Source organism: Pongo pygmaeus, chromosome 14 (genome assembly GCF_028885625.2).
Source record: "Pongo pygmaeus isolate AG05252 chromosome 14, NHGRI_mPonPyg2-v2.0_pri, whole genome shotgun sequence".
NCBI lineage: Eukaryota > Metazoa > Chordata > Mammalia > Primates > Hominidae > Pongo > Pongo pygmaeus.
The window spans coordinates 1020296-1034165 of NC_072387.2; the positions used below are offsets into that span (position 1 = coordinate 1020296).

At 47.0% G+C, this 13870-nt stretch overlaps 1 protein-coding gene and 1 pseudogene across 2 annotated transcripts; both read left to right on the plus strand.

The window, feature by feature from the left end:
* Positions 1–6508: 6508 nt before the first annotated feature.
* Positions 6509–8170, plus strand: LOC129026134 (protein FRG2-like-2). 2 transcript variants are annotated; one of them, XM_054473643.1, is made up of 4 exons: positions 6509–6686; positions 6948–7025; positions 7255–7332; positions 7656–8170. In XM_054473643.1, exons 1-4 carry the CDS (start codon positions 6509–6511, stop codon positions 8168–8170), a joined length of 849 nt encoding a protein of 282 aa, XP_054329618.1. The 2 variants fall into 2 exon arrangements, with proteins under 2 accessions (XP_054329618.1, XP_054329619.1); XM_054473644.1 differs by having other exon boundaries at positions 6951–7025.
* Positions 8171–11097: 2927 nt separating this feature from the next.
* On the plus strand, positions 11098–12378 carry LOC129026133 (double homeobox protein 4C-like; annotated as a pseudogene).
* The last annotated feature ends 1492 nt before the right edge of the window (positions 12379–13870 follow it).

Genomic DNA, 13870 nt, shown 5'->3' on the forward strand with positions numbered 1-13870 from the left:
TCTCTAGAAGCACTGTCTTCAATGAAAAAGAAATTATAGCCCCCAAATAAAGAATTATTTGCTTCCATTTATCTGCTCTTCCATTTTAGGAAATTGTGGGCACCAGCTCAGGAGAGGCAGCAGGAGCCCCAGCCCAAATCTCTGGTCTCCTTTAATCAGTTCTGTGAGAGAAGATTCTAGGGTGAGGCCAGACCCAGATGAGGCCATAGAAGAGGGTGGATCTGGGCAGGGCTGGAACAGAAAGTGGACCCCATGTTTCTGATGTTCATGCTGGTGGAGAATTTCCAGTTCTGTCCTTCCTAAGCCTGCCCAACAGAGACTTGACTCTTAGAGCTTGTGTAATTTTAATCTGTTTTAGCCACTTCCCTGTCAATTTTTATAACACATGATGACAAGAAACTTAAGCAAAACTCTTAGGGTTTTTTAGGACAATTATATGAGAAGCTAAAAACTTGTTTTTACCAAGATAAAATAGAAATAATCACAACAATAACAATAACTCTTCTGTCTGTGAATAGCCCTTCAGGTGGAGACATCGGAACCCAAGGAACAGCATAAGGGAAATGGAGCAAATGCAGCCAAGGCCCCCTGTGCAGCTCCCTTCTCCCTTCCGACTACAGGATGCTGAATTCAGCCATTAATCCATTTGCTCTAGATGAAAACTTTCTGGACAGTAGAAACCATGAATTCTTCATCTGTTTTTCTGATGGTCATGTGATATAGTTTAGATGTCCCCTCCAAATCTCATATTGAATTTTAATCCCCAATGTGGCAGGTGGGGCCTGGGGAGGAGGTGGTTGAACCACCAGGTGAGTCCCTCATGGCTCCGTGCTGTCCTTGTGATAGTGAGTACTCTCGAGATCTGGTTGTTTAGAAGTGTGGCCCATCCCTCCCCCATCTTTCTTGTTTCTGCTTCTACCATGTCAGATGCCTACTTCTCTTTCACCATGATTGTAAGCTTCCCCAGGCCTTCCCAGAAGCAGACCCTGGTGCTATGCTTCCTGTGCAGCCTGCAAAACCATGAGCCAATCAAACTCTTTTCTTATAAATTACCCAGTCTCAGTTTTTTAAATAGCAATGCAAAATAGCTTAATACATCATATGAAAAGAAAGCAATTGATATATTTACCAGTTTGAGTATTTACCAGTTTCAGTCTCCAGACCTCTGCCTTGCTTCAACTCAAAGAACAGGAAGGGAGCAACCCCCATCTGCTGCTCCTGATTATGGGAGAATCTTCAGTTCATCTTAAAACATTTCAGTCAAAAGCCTCGTGTTTTACGTAGAAGAATGAGGGTGTCTGAAAGAATGGGTCTCTTTAATTGTTTATTTTTTCTGAGACAGGGTCTCTTTCCCTGTCATTCTGGCTGGGGTGCAGTGGCTCACTGCAGCTTTGACATTCTGTGCTCCAGCAATTCTCCCACCTCAGCCTCCCAAGTAGCTGGGACCACACGTGCACACTACCACAACCAGATAATATTTGTATTTTTGGCAGAGATGAGGTTTTGTTACGTTGAGCAGGCTGGTCTTGAACTCCTGAGCTCAAGTGATCCTCCAGCCTCTGCCTTTCAAAGTGCTGGGATTACAGGTGTGAGCCACCACACCCGGCAGATGGGTCTTAACTGATTTTAATCAGGGTACCTGAGCATGGAAGACATGCCCTTAATTTTTTTCCTAATACAATATTTGACAGTTATATAACTATGAATTTTTTATTCCTGTGATTCATAAGGATATGACAGTAAAAGGCCTTGAAAGCCTGTAGGAAAAAAAGTGCCATATTGTGCTTGAAACCATCTTTTACTCTGAAAGCAAGTGCCATCCAGATACACCTGTTGAGAAGATATTTTCTCCTGCTGCATTTTAGTCAAACAGCTGAGTGTGTCTTGAAGTTGTTTTTTGATTTTTAACAGGACAAGTGTATTTTCTAAGATCCCAAACTCAGGAGTGGCCATCGGGTAAATCACCGCTGCACACGTGGAATGCATGCGCAGCAAATACATTTCTCATCCTGAACCAGGGGTTGTTTCCCCTGGGTGCACACGGGAATCACCAGGGAGGCTTTTAAAATTACCTAAACTCAAAAGGCAATAGATAAATGAATTCAGAATCCCTGCGGTGGGACCTGAGCCACAGTGCTGTTTAAAGCTCTCTGGGTGACTATGGGGTACAACCAAGCCCCCAAACTGCTGCTTTAAATCAGCCTCTTCGGGTGAACTAGTGGCAAATGTTTCCGGAAATGAATGGTTTAAATCAGCCTCTTCCGGTGAACTAGTGGCAAATGGTTTCCTGAAATGAATGGTTTAAATTAGCCTCTTCCGGTGAACTAGTGGCAAATGGGTTCCTGAAATAAATGGAAATATTTGCTGCTGGGTTGTGCTCTTCTGATCTTACCTGCATTACCTACTTTTCCTTGCCAAACTGACCTCTGCTACATATTTTATTCCTGATTCAATCCAGTTCTACTCATACCAAATGCATAGTATGCACTAGGTGCCCTTGCATTGCTGAACCTCACTCTGGGGAGAGGACTTTGCTGAACAATAATTGCATCCTAAAAAAACTCAAAATACTGGACTCGAATGATCCTCCTGCCTTGACCTCCCAAAGAGCTGAGACTGTAGGCATGAGCCACCATGCTTGGCCTATACTCTAAAAACTTAAAACTATCTTACTTACTAAATTGATGTAAACATGGGAAGACCTAGAAGATCACCGAAGTGTTACAACATAAGTAAATACCTTGGAATGTTAATATCCATCTGATGATGCCCTGAGCAAACATGTCCCACTTTAAAACAATACAAAACAGTGCTATTATTCTGAGATATAAAGTTAAAATTTTGTGCAAATAGGTAATATTTAAATTTTTATATATGTATAATATTCATGCAGAAAGACGTACACAAAGAAATCACGTAAAGTTCAATGAATTATTACAAGTGAACACGTGTGTAACCTAGAAATAGAACCAGCTTCACTGATGTCCTGGCAACCACTTTCGCTCTTTTTGCTCCCCCAAAGTCACTAAGATCTTAAGAGCTAACATTGTAGATCAACTTTGTATTATTATACATGTTTTATTACAGAAAATTTAAAACATACACAAAATAAAAGAAACAGTACAATAGGCCTGCTACCCAGGCTCAACAACAACTAATAACATGTCAATTTTGTATTATCTACACTTCAACTCATTTCTCACATAGACTTTGTTATTTATTATTATTTTTTGTGGTATAAAATGTGTGCTTATTGAAGGTAAAATCTTGGCTGAGCACAATGGCTTAAGCCTGTGTAATCCCATCACTTTGGAATGACAAGGCAGGAGGATCATTTGAGGTCAGGAGTTTGAGAGCAGCCTGGGCTGCATAGTGAGACCACATCTTTATTAATTTTTTTTAATTAATCAGGGGCAGTGGTGCATGCCTGTAGTTCCAGCTACTTGGGATGTTGACATAGCAGGATCCCTTGATTCTACGAGTTTGAGGCTACAGTAAGTTGTGATTGTGCCACTGCACATCAGCCTGGATGACAGAGTGAGACTCTGTCTCAAAAAAATAAATAAATAAAGGTTCGACCTTAACTAGCTTTTTACACATAAACACACCCATATAAACAATCCCTCTTTTAACAATAGAATTACCAAATTAAAAATCATTAATGTGAACCCATTTTTAACGCAGACTTTATCTTTTAATAAGTTTCTTTTTTTTTTTTTTTTTTTTTGAGGTAAGATGTGCACTCATTGAAAGGTCTAATCTTGGCTGGGCACGGTGGCTCACATTCATAACCTCATCACTTTGGAAGCCAGAGCTCAGGAGTTTGAGACCAGCCTAGGCAACATAACAGGACCTCACTGGGACAAGATAGTGAGACCTCATCTCTACAACAATTTTTTAAAAGTTAGTTGGGCATAGTGGTGCACACTTGTAGTCACAGCTATTTGGGAGGCTGACTTGGGAGGATAACTGGAGTCTGGGAGGTCAAGGCTGCAGTGAGCTGTGATTGCACCACTGCACTCCATCCAGAGGGACAGAGTGAGGGTCTGTCAAAAAAAGGTACAATTTTAACTGTACGTGTTTGACACCTCAACACATCCATATAAACAATCCCTCTCTTAAAAATAAAAGTACCCAATTTAACAGTTATTAATATTCATGGGAATTACCTAGAAATTTTTTGTTTGTTTTGGTTTGGATTTTTATTGAAAGGGGACACCTAGAAATGTTTCTTAAAATCTAGATTTTGATAAAAATAAGCCTGAGTTTTTTCTTTTTTTGAGAAGGAGTTTTGCTCTGGCACCCAGCTGGAGGGCAGTGGCGTGATCTCGGCTCACCAAAACCTCTGCCTCCTGGGTTCAAGCAATCCTCCTGCCTCCCAGGTAGCTGGGATTACAGGCATGAGCCACCACATTCAGTTATTTTTTTATTTTTTGTATTTTTAGTACAGATGGGGTTTCCTTATGTTGGCTAGGCTAGCCTTGAGCTCCTGACCTAAGGTGATCCACCCGCCTTGGCCTCTCAAAGTGCTGGGATTACAGGCATGAGCCACCATGCCCAGCCAAGCCTGAGTTTTGCCTGATAATTGCTCTTTCTAAGAAAGTACATCATATGGCAGTTACAAGGTCTCTTTTATCTAAAATAAATAGAATTTAATAAATAAAAATTTAAAAAATTTACCTGAGATTAAAGGACAAATCAAAACACATGTGTAATATGCTGTCTGTAGGAGTATATTTTAACAATGACATAAATTATTAATAATCACTAAATGTTATAATAATTTATTAACTAAAATGAACAAAATTTCTATTACGATATCTATGAAAATACTTTCTTAGAGTAAAATATTCTCATATCTTGAGAGGTTAAAAGCAGCAAAGATGTGGAAGCCGATGTCTTATCAAGTACTTACTTATCAAGTAAGTAGCAGACCCCTCTTCATACCTTTTACAGAGTTATCCAACAAGCAGTCATTTACATAGAGCAGACAATTTTCCTAGCTTTCTATTGAGTTTATGTGTCAATGTTGTTACAAAATTTAACTCAATTTTCTTATAAAATTACCTGACCAAATTTTATATATCATAATATATAAAAATGTATTCAGATGTCAAATAAATTTTATATCATAATATTATAATATATAATGATATCATATTATGATAAGTTCCATTTACATTCAGACAATTTCACTAGGCAGTGTCTACCACTAATTCTTTTTTCGTTCCACTATTTGCACAGGCAGCACAGCTGGGAAAACACAGACTCACCCAACACAGTCTCTTCCCCGTGTCTTTCTCCTCCTCAAGGAATCAGTTCATCAGTCAATCAAGTCATTTGGGACTGGAGGCTGAGTACTCCCTAACATAGAAGGTCTCATTCCTGCATGCTTTCCTCAGCAGAGGGGGAGACAAGAAGGTCCTTTTAGGGGACACTTGCTTGGACATAGACTAGGCTAGTTGGAGGGCTCTGAGCAGCAGAGACAGACTCCGCAGCAGTAGGAAGGGATGAGGAAGCTGTTCTGAACCTGCAGCTCTGCCACATCTTGTTCCGTCCCACTGAAGCAATTTTGAGAGGCTGCCCTGGAATGCGTCTTGCTGGTGGATGTTGAGAAACAACGTGGGCTTTGATGGGATTCAGGTGGTGTCTGCGGTGTGAAGACAGGAGCTGATGTTCAGAATCTAGGCTGTTTTTCTTGTGATCAGTTGATGGTTTACCTGTTTGAAACCAAGTCCATTTTCAGTAGGGAGCTTGAATAAATTCCACAGAACACAATTGCGCTCCCAGGATGACTGAGGAAGTGTGAGAAAAGGGGAAAGTTTTTCCACCTAGACTTTTTGCTGCCTCAGGAATCAGGGGCTGATTAGGTTAGCACTGGCTCAACCTAATCAATTCAATTTTATTGCATTTGATCTAATTATCTTCCCATTTTTAAGGTAGGAAGGGCCATTTCATTTGGTATTTATTTTTTCTCTTCATTTTTATTTCATCATATAGGTGTGGATCTAATACAATCAACCATAATTTAACATTTGTTGTTTCCAAGCATTTAAGAAGTTATAATATCTATGCATACAATGTTAACACTATGTATAATAAATTCTTCTTCTGGGCAAAATATATAACATATGTCAATATAGGCATGTTTAATTGTGCATCTTGAAAGGTGAACAGGATCATAAAACCTTCCAGGTAGGAACTGAAACAGAAATTGGAAGAAAAGATTCCCCGATCTTCCGATCCCTGTGCTCTCAGTTCTTTGTTTTCTTGACACTGTAAGAGGACCCTGAAAATGTCTCCCCTTAACTGTGTCTAGGTCCCCAGTAGAACTACAGCAAGAAACTTCTGATTGAGGCTCTAAGAAGCGGCAGAAATGAGAAAACTCTTCAGCCAATAAGAGTAAGCCACGCCCAGCCGAGGGAGGTATAAAAGGCAGGTCTTTCAGAATAACCCACATTCTGCCTTTGGACGTGTGAGAGAGCGCACCTTTGACTTGAGCTTCAACATGGGAAAGGGAAATGAAGACGCCGATCTCCACTGCTCCTCCATCCAGTGCTCCACTGACCAGCCCCCTTTCCAGCAGATCTCCTTTACAGAAAAGGGCTCAGATGAGAAGAAACCATTCAAAGGAAAAGGCAAGACCGCCTTCTCTCATTCCAGTGAGAAGCACACACAAAGGCAAGGTAAGGCCTTGGGCTGCTCCTGTGGAGGCTGGAAGGAGGGTTGGAATCAGGGATACTGAGCTATATGTCTTTAGTAGGGTTTTATTTTGTGATTTGGGGATGAGAAATGGCTTGGTGCTCTCAGGGGACTTTGAGAAATGTGTTCACTCGTGACACTGGCAGAAGAGCTTCACATGAAAGACTGATCTGCAAAAATGCATCAGAGATAGACTATGGGACTCTTCCTAGGGAGAGGTGACTCATCTAAACTTTCTTTTGCAGCAGGATCAGAGCCCAATCCAAACAAGGAGAATTCTGAGGAAACCAAGCTCAAGGCCGGGAACAGCACTGCTGGATCAGGTAAGATTTGGCTCTTTCAAGCTGAGAAGGGACAGGGTAGCAACACAGGCTCCCCTGGCAAGGAAACTGGGAGCTCCTTGGCAGCCAGGGCCGTACAGATCCTTGACACTGGAGAACAGAAGAGAGCTAGAGTTTGCTGGTAACCTCAGCTCCTGTGTGTCCAGGATGGACTAGGAATTTCAGGGTGTTCAGTTGGAGGCACTTTCTCAAACTTTCATTGTGTTCACAGAACCAGAGTCCAGCTCATACCGGGAAAACTGCAGGAAAAGAAAAATCAGTTCCAAGGACAGCTGCCAAGACAGAGCAGGTAGAATCTTGGTGTTTGTTGTTGTTGTTGTTGGTGGTGGTTTTTTTGTTTTTGGTTTGCCCCAAAAAGCAAATAATCAGGAAACTTTTATATGAGGCTGGAGCGGAAAGGGAGTTACTTATTGACAAGTAAATTTTTGAGATCTTGGCACTCTGAGAATATCTGGGGACTCACAAGCGGTTCAGCCTCACTTCATTCCAGTGCTGAGATGGACAGGAAGAAGTGGGAGAAACAAGTGGGGTTCACCTGGGTTCACAAGGGGTTCTGGAAATGAGGGTCTGTGGGGACTGCTCTGATGAGTCTCTCACATGCTTTCTTTGCAGGGAACTGTCCAGAAGAGGAGTGCAGCTTGACGTTGAATAAAAAATCAAGATCCTCCACCGCTGTGCACAACAGTGAAATCCAGGAGACCTGTGATGTCCACCATAGGGGACGTTCCAGGGTTCGCACTGGGCGCAGCGAGCGGCATAGATCTCGGGCCCTAGGAGTCCAAACACCTTCACTTCGAAAAAGCTTGGTGACCTCTGTGCGAGCTATGTCAGAGGCTGTTTATCAAGACCTAGCCCAGGTGTGGGCACAGCAGATCCATTCTCCACTGACCTGTGAGCAGCGGATACTGCTCACTCAGCTCCGGGGGACTCTGTGTGCCCAGGTGCAGACCTTGTATTCCATGGCCACCCAGGCAGCTTATGTCTTCCCTGCTGAGAGCTGGCTTGTCCCAGCCACACTGCCTGGTCCTGGGTATTCAGCCTTGGAGAGAGAAACCCATCCCTTCCCTGGGCAGGAGATAACTGAGCCTGTCAGTGGATCAGATAAGGCTAAGCTGGGAGCACCCTGACCCTATTCAGCAGAGATGCAGCTCTAGGAATGAGAACAAGGACCTGCTTCTTCTCAGATTCTTCCAGATGACCAGCAGTGACAATTTTAGACACACTGTGTTAATAAATGACAGAACCTGAAGAAGTCATAGGAAAGAAACTTGAGCGGTATACTCAGAATGCTGAGATAAATGACAGAACCTGAAGAAGTCATAGGAAAGAAACTTGAGCGGTATACTCAGAATGCTGAGCCCTGCATTTTGCAGACCGCTAAGGCTATAGACAAATTTTATATTTCATGTTAGACATTTGATGCCTTTTGGATGTCTGATGACAGTCGTGCATTTCTATATAATCAGAAAAATATTAGATTGTAATTGTGAATTTGCATATTTTAGATTGTAGAAAAGTAAATATAAAATTATATGCTCTTTTTTTTTTTTTGAGACCGTCTTGCTATGTCACTCAGGCTGGACTGCAGTGGCACAATCTTAGCCCACTGCAACCTCTGCTTCCTAGGTTCAAACAATTCTCATGCCTCAGCCTCCCAAGTAGCTGGGACTACAGGCATGTACCGCCATGCCTGGCTAATTTTTTTTCTTGTATTGTTAGTAGAGTTTTGTCACGTTGGCCAGGTTGGCCTCGGACTCAAATGATCTGCCAGCCTCCGCCTCCCAACGTGCTGGGGTTACAGGCATGAGCCGCTTTACCAAGAAATTGCTTCTCTTTTAATCCAGAAAATGTTGTAGGCTCTCACTCTTCCAGCCTGAACCCATGGAGTACTAATATCCACAAACCATTAGTAGCACTCCCTGTGGGAAAATGTCTATACATTTTTACAGTTTGATATAATTATAGTAAAATTACTATGCAATGTTTACTTTTAATATTTCTACATAAAATTTAAGTCAAGATATATTAAATGGTAAATGATTTTACTTATTTATTGACCTGTCTCATGTTTTATTTCATTTTAAACATCCTGAATTTATATTTTATTGTATTTTATACATTTCAATTGATTGTACTGTATTGCAGCATATGACTACAACACAGTGTATTTGTTATATTTGATGTATATTCTACTTGTATTTTGTACTGAGATCATACAATCTTTCATTATCTAAGTGTATTAATGACTTGTTTGGTTGCTTTATAATTTTCATTTTATGTAATGAAATAAACATTAATGTTGTTTGGAATTTTAAATTTATTTCATATGGAATTTGTATTTAATAAAGATGTGAAAAAGAGAATGTCTTATCTTCACTTCTGCATCATCCTAACCCTGACCTCCCCACAGTCCGCAGCTCTTGTCATAGTCCGGGAATAGTGTTCTGTCACTACAGGAAATGGGGCCAATTCAATGGTGATACACAGATACAAATTGGAGATATAGAGATTTTATTCTCGAGCACTGCAATAGAAAAGAATCACAGTAACGCGAGTCACACAATTTTTGGGTTGACACGGCTTATGAGTTATGCTTACACTACGCTGTAGAATAACTCTGAAATAAATTTATGTCTATTAAACAAATGCACATACATAAATAACATGTCTAAATAACAATATACATATCTTAATGAAAATGAACTTCATTGCTAAAAATGTTAACACAGAGATACACACAATGGGATCATATAATGTTGAAAAATAGAGATGGAGAGAGGAACAGAAACAGAGAGAAAAGGAGGAATGGAGCGAGAAAAGGACAGATGGACAGAGGGACATTGGAAAGGAGAAAGTGGGGAGGGGGGAGGAAGGGAGGTAGGGAGGGGGGAGGGAGGAAGGGAAGGACAGAGAGAGAAAGGGAGCAAGAGACAGAGAGAGCAAGGCAGAGAGAAAAGCGGTCTTCTGCCTCCAGGACCAGCAGGACCTCGCACTCCCGGAAAATGTTGGGTGCCCAGTGCAGGCTGAGTGCTTGGCCCACAGCCGCGTCTGCCTGCGGGGCGCTCACGGGCCCTCCGGATCGCCCGCCTGGGTCACTTCATCCCGGAGCGATTCGGACGAATTCCGCCTCCCGAGGAATGAGCGAATTGCCCAGAGAGCAATGAGCCGAGACTCGGGTGATTGTCCGTTTTCATCCACATGGTTCACAGATGACATATCCCCACCTTGAGCCTGCAACAGACCGCGAGGGGGATAGTCCCGTCCACACAGGAGTCACACTCAAGCCCACCCCTTTGCCCTCTGCAAGGGGGCCTGTTGCTCACGTGTCTCTGGCCCCCGAAAGCGTGACCTCATTGACTGTTTGTTTCCCGAGCTCTGTGGGGACCCAGAAACCTCCAGTGAAGCGTGGAAAAGCAGCATCCTGTCTTCGCTCTCCTTTCCAGTTTCCATACAGGTCACAGTGGAGACTCCCCTTGTTGCAGGAAACAGGAATCCGTCGTCAGGCCGTGATGCACGGGACGTTTCTTTTCTCTGTAGTTTCGCTCTCGTTTTCTACATGAAAATGAACGAGATCCACACCCTTGCGTGTGTGAGACTACCACGGCAACGGCGACATCCACAGGCATTGCCGCCTTCACGGAGAGGGCCTGGAAAACTCAAGACTGTCATGGAAGTTCAGTTCCACACTCCACCCTTCAGGGTGGTTTCTGCCTGAAAACTGGGAGTCAAGACAGCGGCATCCAGTTTCCATAGAATTACTGGAGAACCTCAGAGAGCCAGCCCCAAAGCCCCTCTTTACCCTCCAATCTGGCCCTACACCCACCCACCCCACAAGGCCCTGGTCCCTGTGGTTTTCGGCTTCGGAGAGCGGGCTACCCCGGGACCTTGGGCCCCGAGCTCATGCATGTTCATATCGGGGTGGAGGTGGTACGTCTTTCTAAGGGCTTCCTGGCTGCACCTGCGCCCAGTGCACAGGCCGGCTGAGGTGCCCGGGAGCCCGCGGGCCTCTCTCTGCCCGTGTCCTTCCGTGAAATTCCGGCCGGGGCTCCCCGCGATGGCTCTCCCGACACCTTCGGACGGCACCCTCCCCGCGGAAGCCCGAGGACGAGGACGGCGAAGGAGACTCGTCTGGACCCCGAGCCAAAGCGAGGCCCTGCGAGCCTGCTTTGAGCGGAACCCGTACCCGGGCATGGCCACCAGAGAAGGGCTGGCCCAGGCCATCGGCGTTCCGGAGCCCAGGGTCCAGATTTGGTTTCAGAATGAGAGGTCACGCCAGCTGAGGCAGCACCGGCGGGAATCTCGGCCCTGGCCCGGGAGACGCGGCCCGCAAGAAGGCAGGCGACAGCGGCCCGCAAGAAGGCAGGCGACAGCGGACCGCCGTCACCGGATCCCAGACCGCCCTGCTCCTCCGCGCCTTTGAGAAGGATCGCTTTCCAGGCATCGCCGCCAGGGAAGAACTGGCCAGAGAGACGGGCCTCCCGGAGTCCAGGATTCAGATCTGGTTTCAGAATCGAAGGGCCAGGCATCCGGGACTGGGTGGCAGGGCGCCCGCGCACGCAGGCGGCCTGTGCAACGCGGCCCCCGGCGGGTGTCACCCTGCTCCCTCGTGGGTCGCCTTCGGCCACGCCGGGGCGTGGGGGACGGGCCTTCCCGCACCCCGCGTGCCCTGCGCCCCTGGGGCTCTCCCCCAGGGGGCTTTCGTGAGCCAGGGAGCGAGGGCCGTCTCCGTGCTCCAGCCCAGCCAGGCCGCGCCGGCACGAGGGATCTCCCAAGCGGCCCCGGCACGCGGGGCTTTGTGTTCCCTGCCCTGGCTCCTCCGGAAGTGGGCGCTCTCCCACCCTCAGGCTCCTCGGAGGCCTCCGCACCCCAGCAAATGCCAGAAGGACCAGGACCCGCAGAGCGACGCCCTGCTGGGCGCGTGCTCGGTGGGACAGCCTGGGCCCCCTCAAGCTGAGTCACAGGGGCAAGGTGTGCTTGGACCACCCATGTCCCACCGGAGTCCGCGGTGGGGCTGCAGCCACAGGTCGCCAGGGCGGCGTGGGAACCCGAAGACGGGGCACCTCCGCCTCCGAAGCTCGCGACCCTGGAGGCCTCCTCGTCAAGCACAGATGCCAGCCATGCAGGCGCCTCCCAACCGCTCCTGGAGCCGGGGCGCTCGTCTGCACTCACCTCCAGCCTGTTAGATGAGCTCCTGTAGACCCCAGAGTTTCAGCAAAAGGCACAACCTTTCCTAGGTCCGGTGTCACTGGGGGAGCTGAAGGAGGTGGAAGAGCCCGCTCTGCTGGAACCACTCCTCAGCCAGGAAGAACACCGGGCTCTGCTGCAGGAGCTTTAGGACGCGGGGTTGGGGCGGGGCGGGGGCAGAGCGGCGGCCTCTCTTTCGCGGTGAACCTCTGGCTCGGTATGGAGAGGCGTGTCTTCTCTTCCAGCTGACCTGTCTAGGATCCCTATGTTCCAGGTCCGGCGAGAGACTCCACACAGAGGAGGGCTGTCATTCTTTCCTGAGCATTCCCGGGATCCCAGGGCCCTTCCAGGTACCGGGAGGTGGACTGTCTACTGCACACGCGCGGGTTTGCAGGCAGCAGCCTAGGTTTTCTAACTAGCCCAGGAGGAGCTCTCATCCCTTTTTCCCCCGCGTTCTTCAGTCGGGTTGGCGGAGACCTTAGTCCGCGAAACACTTGGCCCGGACAGAAGCCAGGCGAGTTCTTTCCGCGGCTCGACTCCTCTGCCCCTTCGCTCACTATCACTTGCCAACCCGTGTCCCGCCAGCCTCCTCGCCAGCACCGCGGAGCGCCTTGCAACTAAATAAAGACCCGAGACCCCGCGCAAACCGGGGTGCTGCCCTTTCCAGGCAAGAGAGAAGGCAGGCAGAGATGAGGACAGGAACAGAGACAGAGTAGGACGGAAGGATGGAGCTAGGAAAGCATGGATGGACGGAGGGACCCTGGAAGGGAGAGAAAGAGGGAGGGAGGGAGAAAGGGAGGAAAAAATCGGGGGAGGGAGGGAAGAACAGAGGGAAGGATGGACCGAGGGACAAAAGGAGCAAGAAACAGATAAAGGAAGGCAGACAGAAAAACGGTCTTCTGCCTCCAGAACCAACAGGACCCAGCACTCCGGGAAAACGCTCGGTGACCAGTGCAGGTTGAGTGCTGGGCCCACAGCACCGTTGGCCGGCGGGGCGCTCAGCGGCCCTCCGGATCGCCAGCCTGGGTTACTTCATCCCGGAGCGATTCAGATGAATTCGAATTCCGTTTCCGAAGGAATGAGCGAATTCCCCAGAGAGCAATGAGCCGAGACTCAGGTGGTTGTCTGTTTTTCATCCACATGGTTCACAGATGACAAATCCCCACGTTGAGCCTGCAACAGAGCGCGAGGCGGATAGTCCCATCCACACGGGAGTCACACTCAGGCCGACTGAAGCGTGATTCTGGATTCCACGTTTCTTTGCCCTCGGCGGAGGTGCCTGTTGCTCAAGTCTCTGCCCGCCCCCCCCTCCCCGAAAGCGTGACCATGTTGACTGTTTCCCGAGCTCTGTGGGGACCCAGAAATTTCCAGGAATGCGTGGAAGACCAGCATCGTGTCGGTGCTCTCCTTTCCAGTTTACAAACAGGCTATATTGGAGACTCCCCATTTTGCAGGAAACAAGAATCCATAGTCAGGCCGTGATGCACGGGACGTTTCTTTTCTCTGTGGTTTCACTCTCTTTGTCTACATGAAAATGAACGAGATCCACACACCTGCGTGTGTGAGACTATCACGGCAACTGTGACACCCACGCGCTGGCAATAGTGTTGGCAGCCTGATCCCGGGACAAAGGTACTGACGGA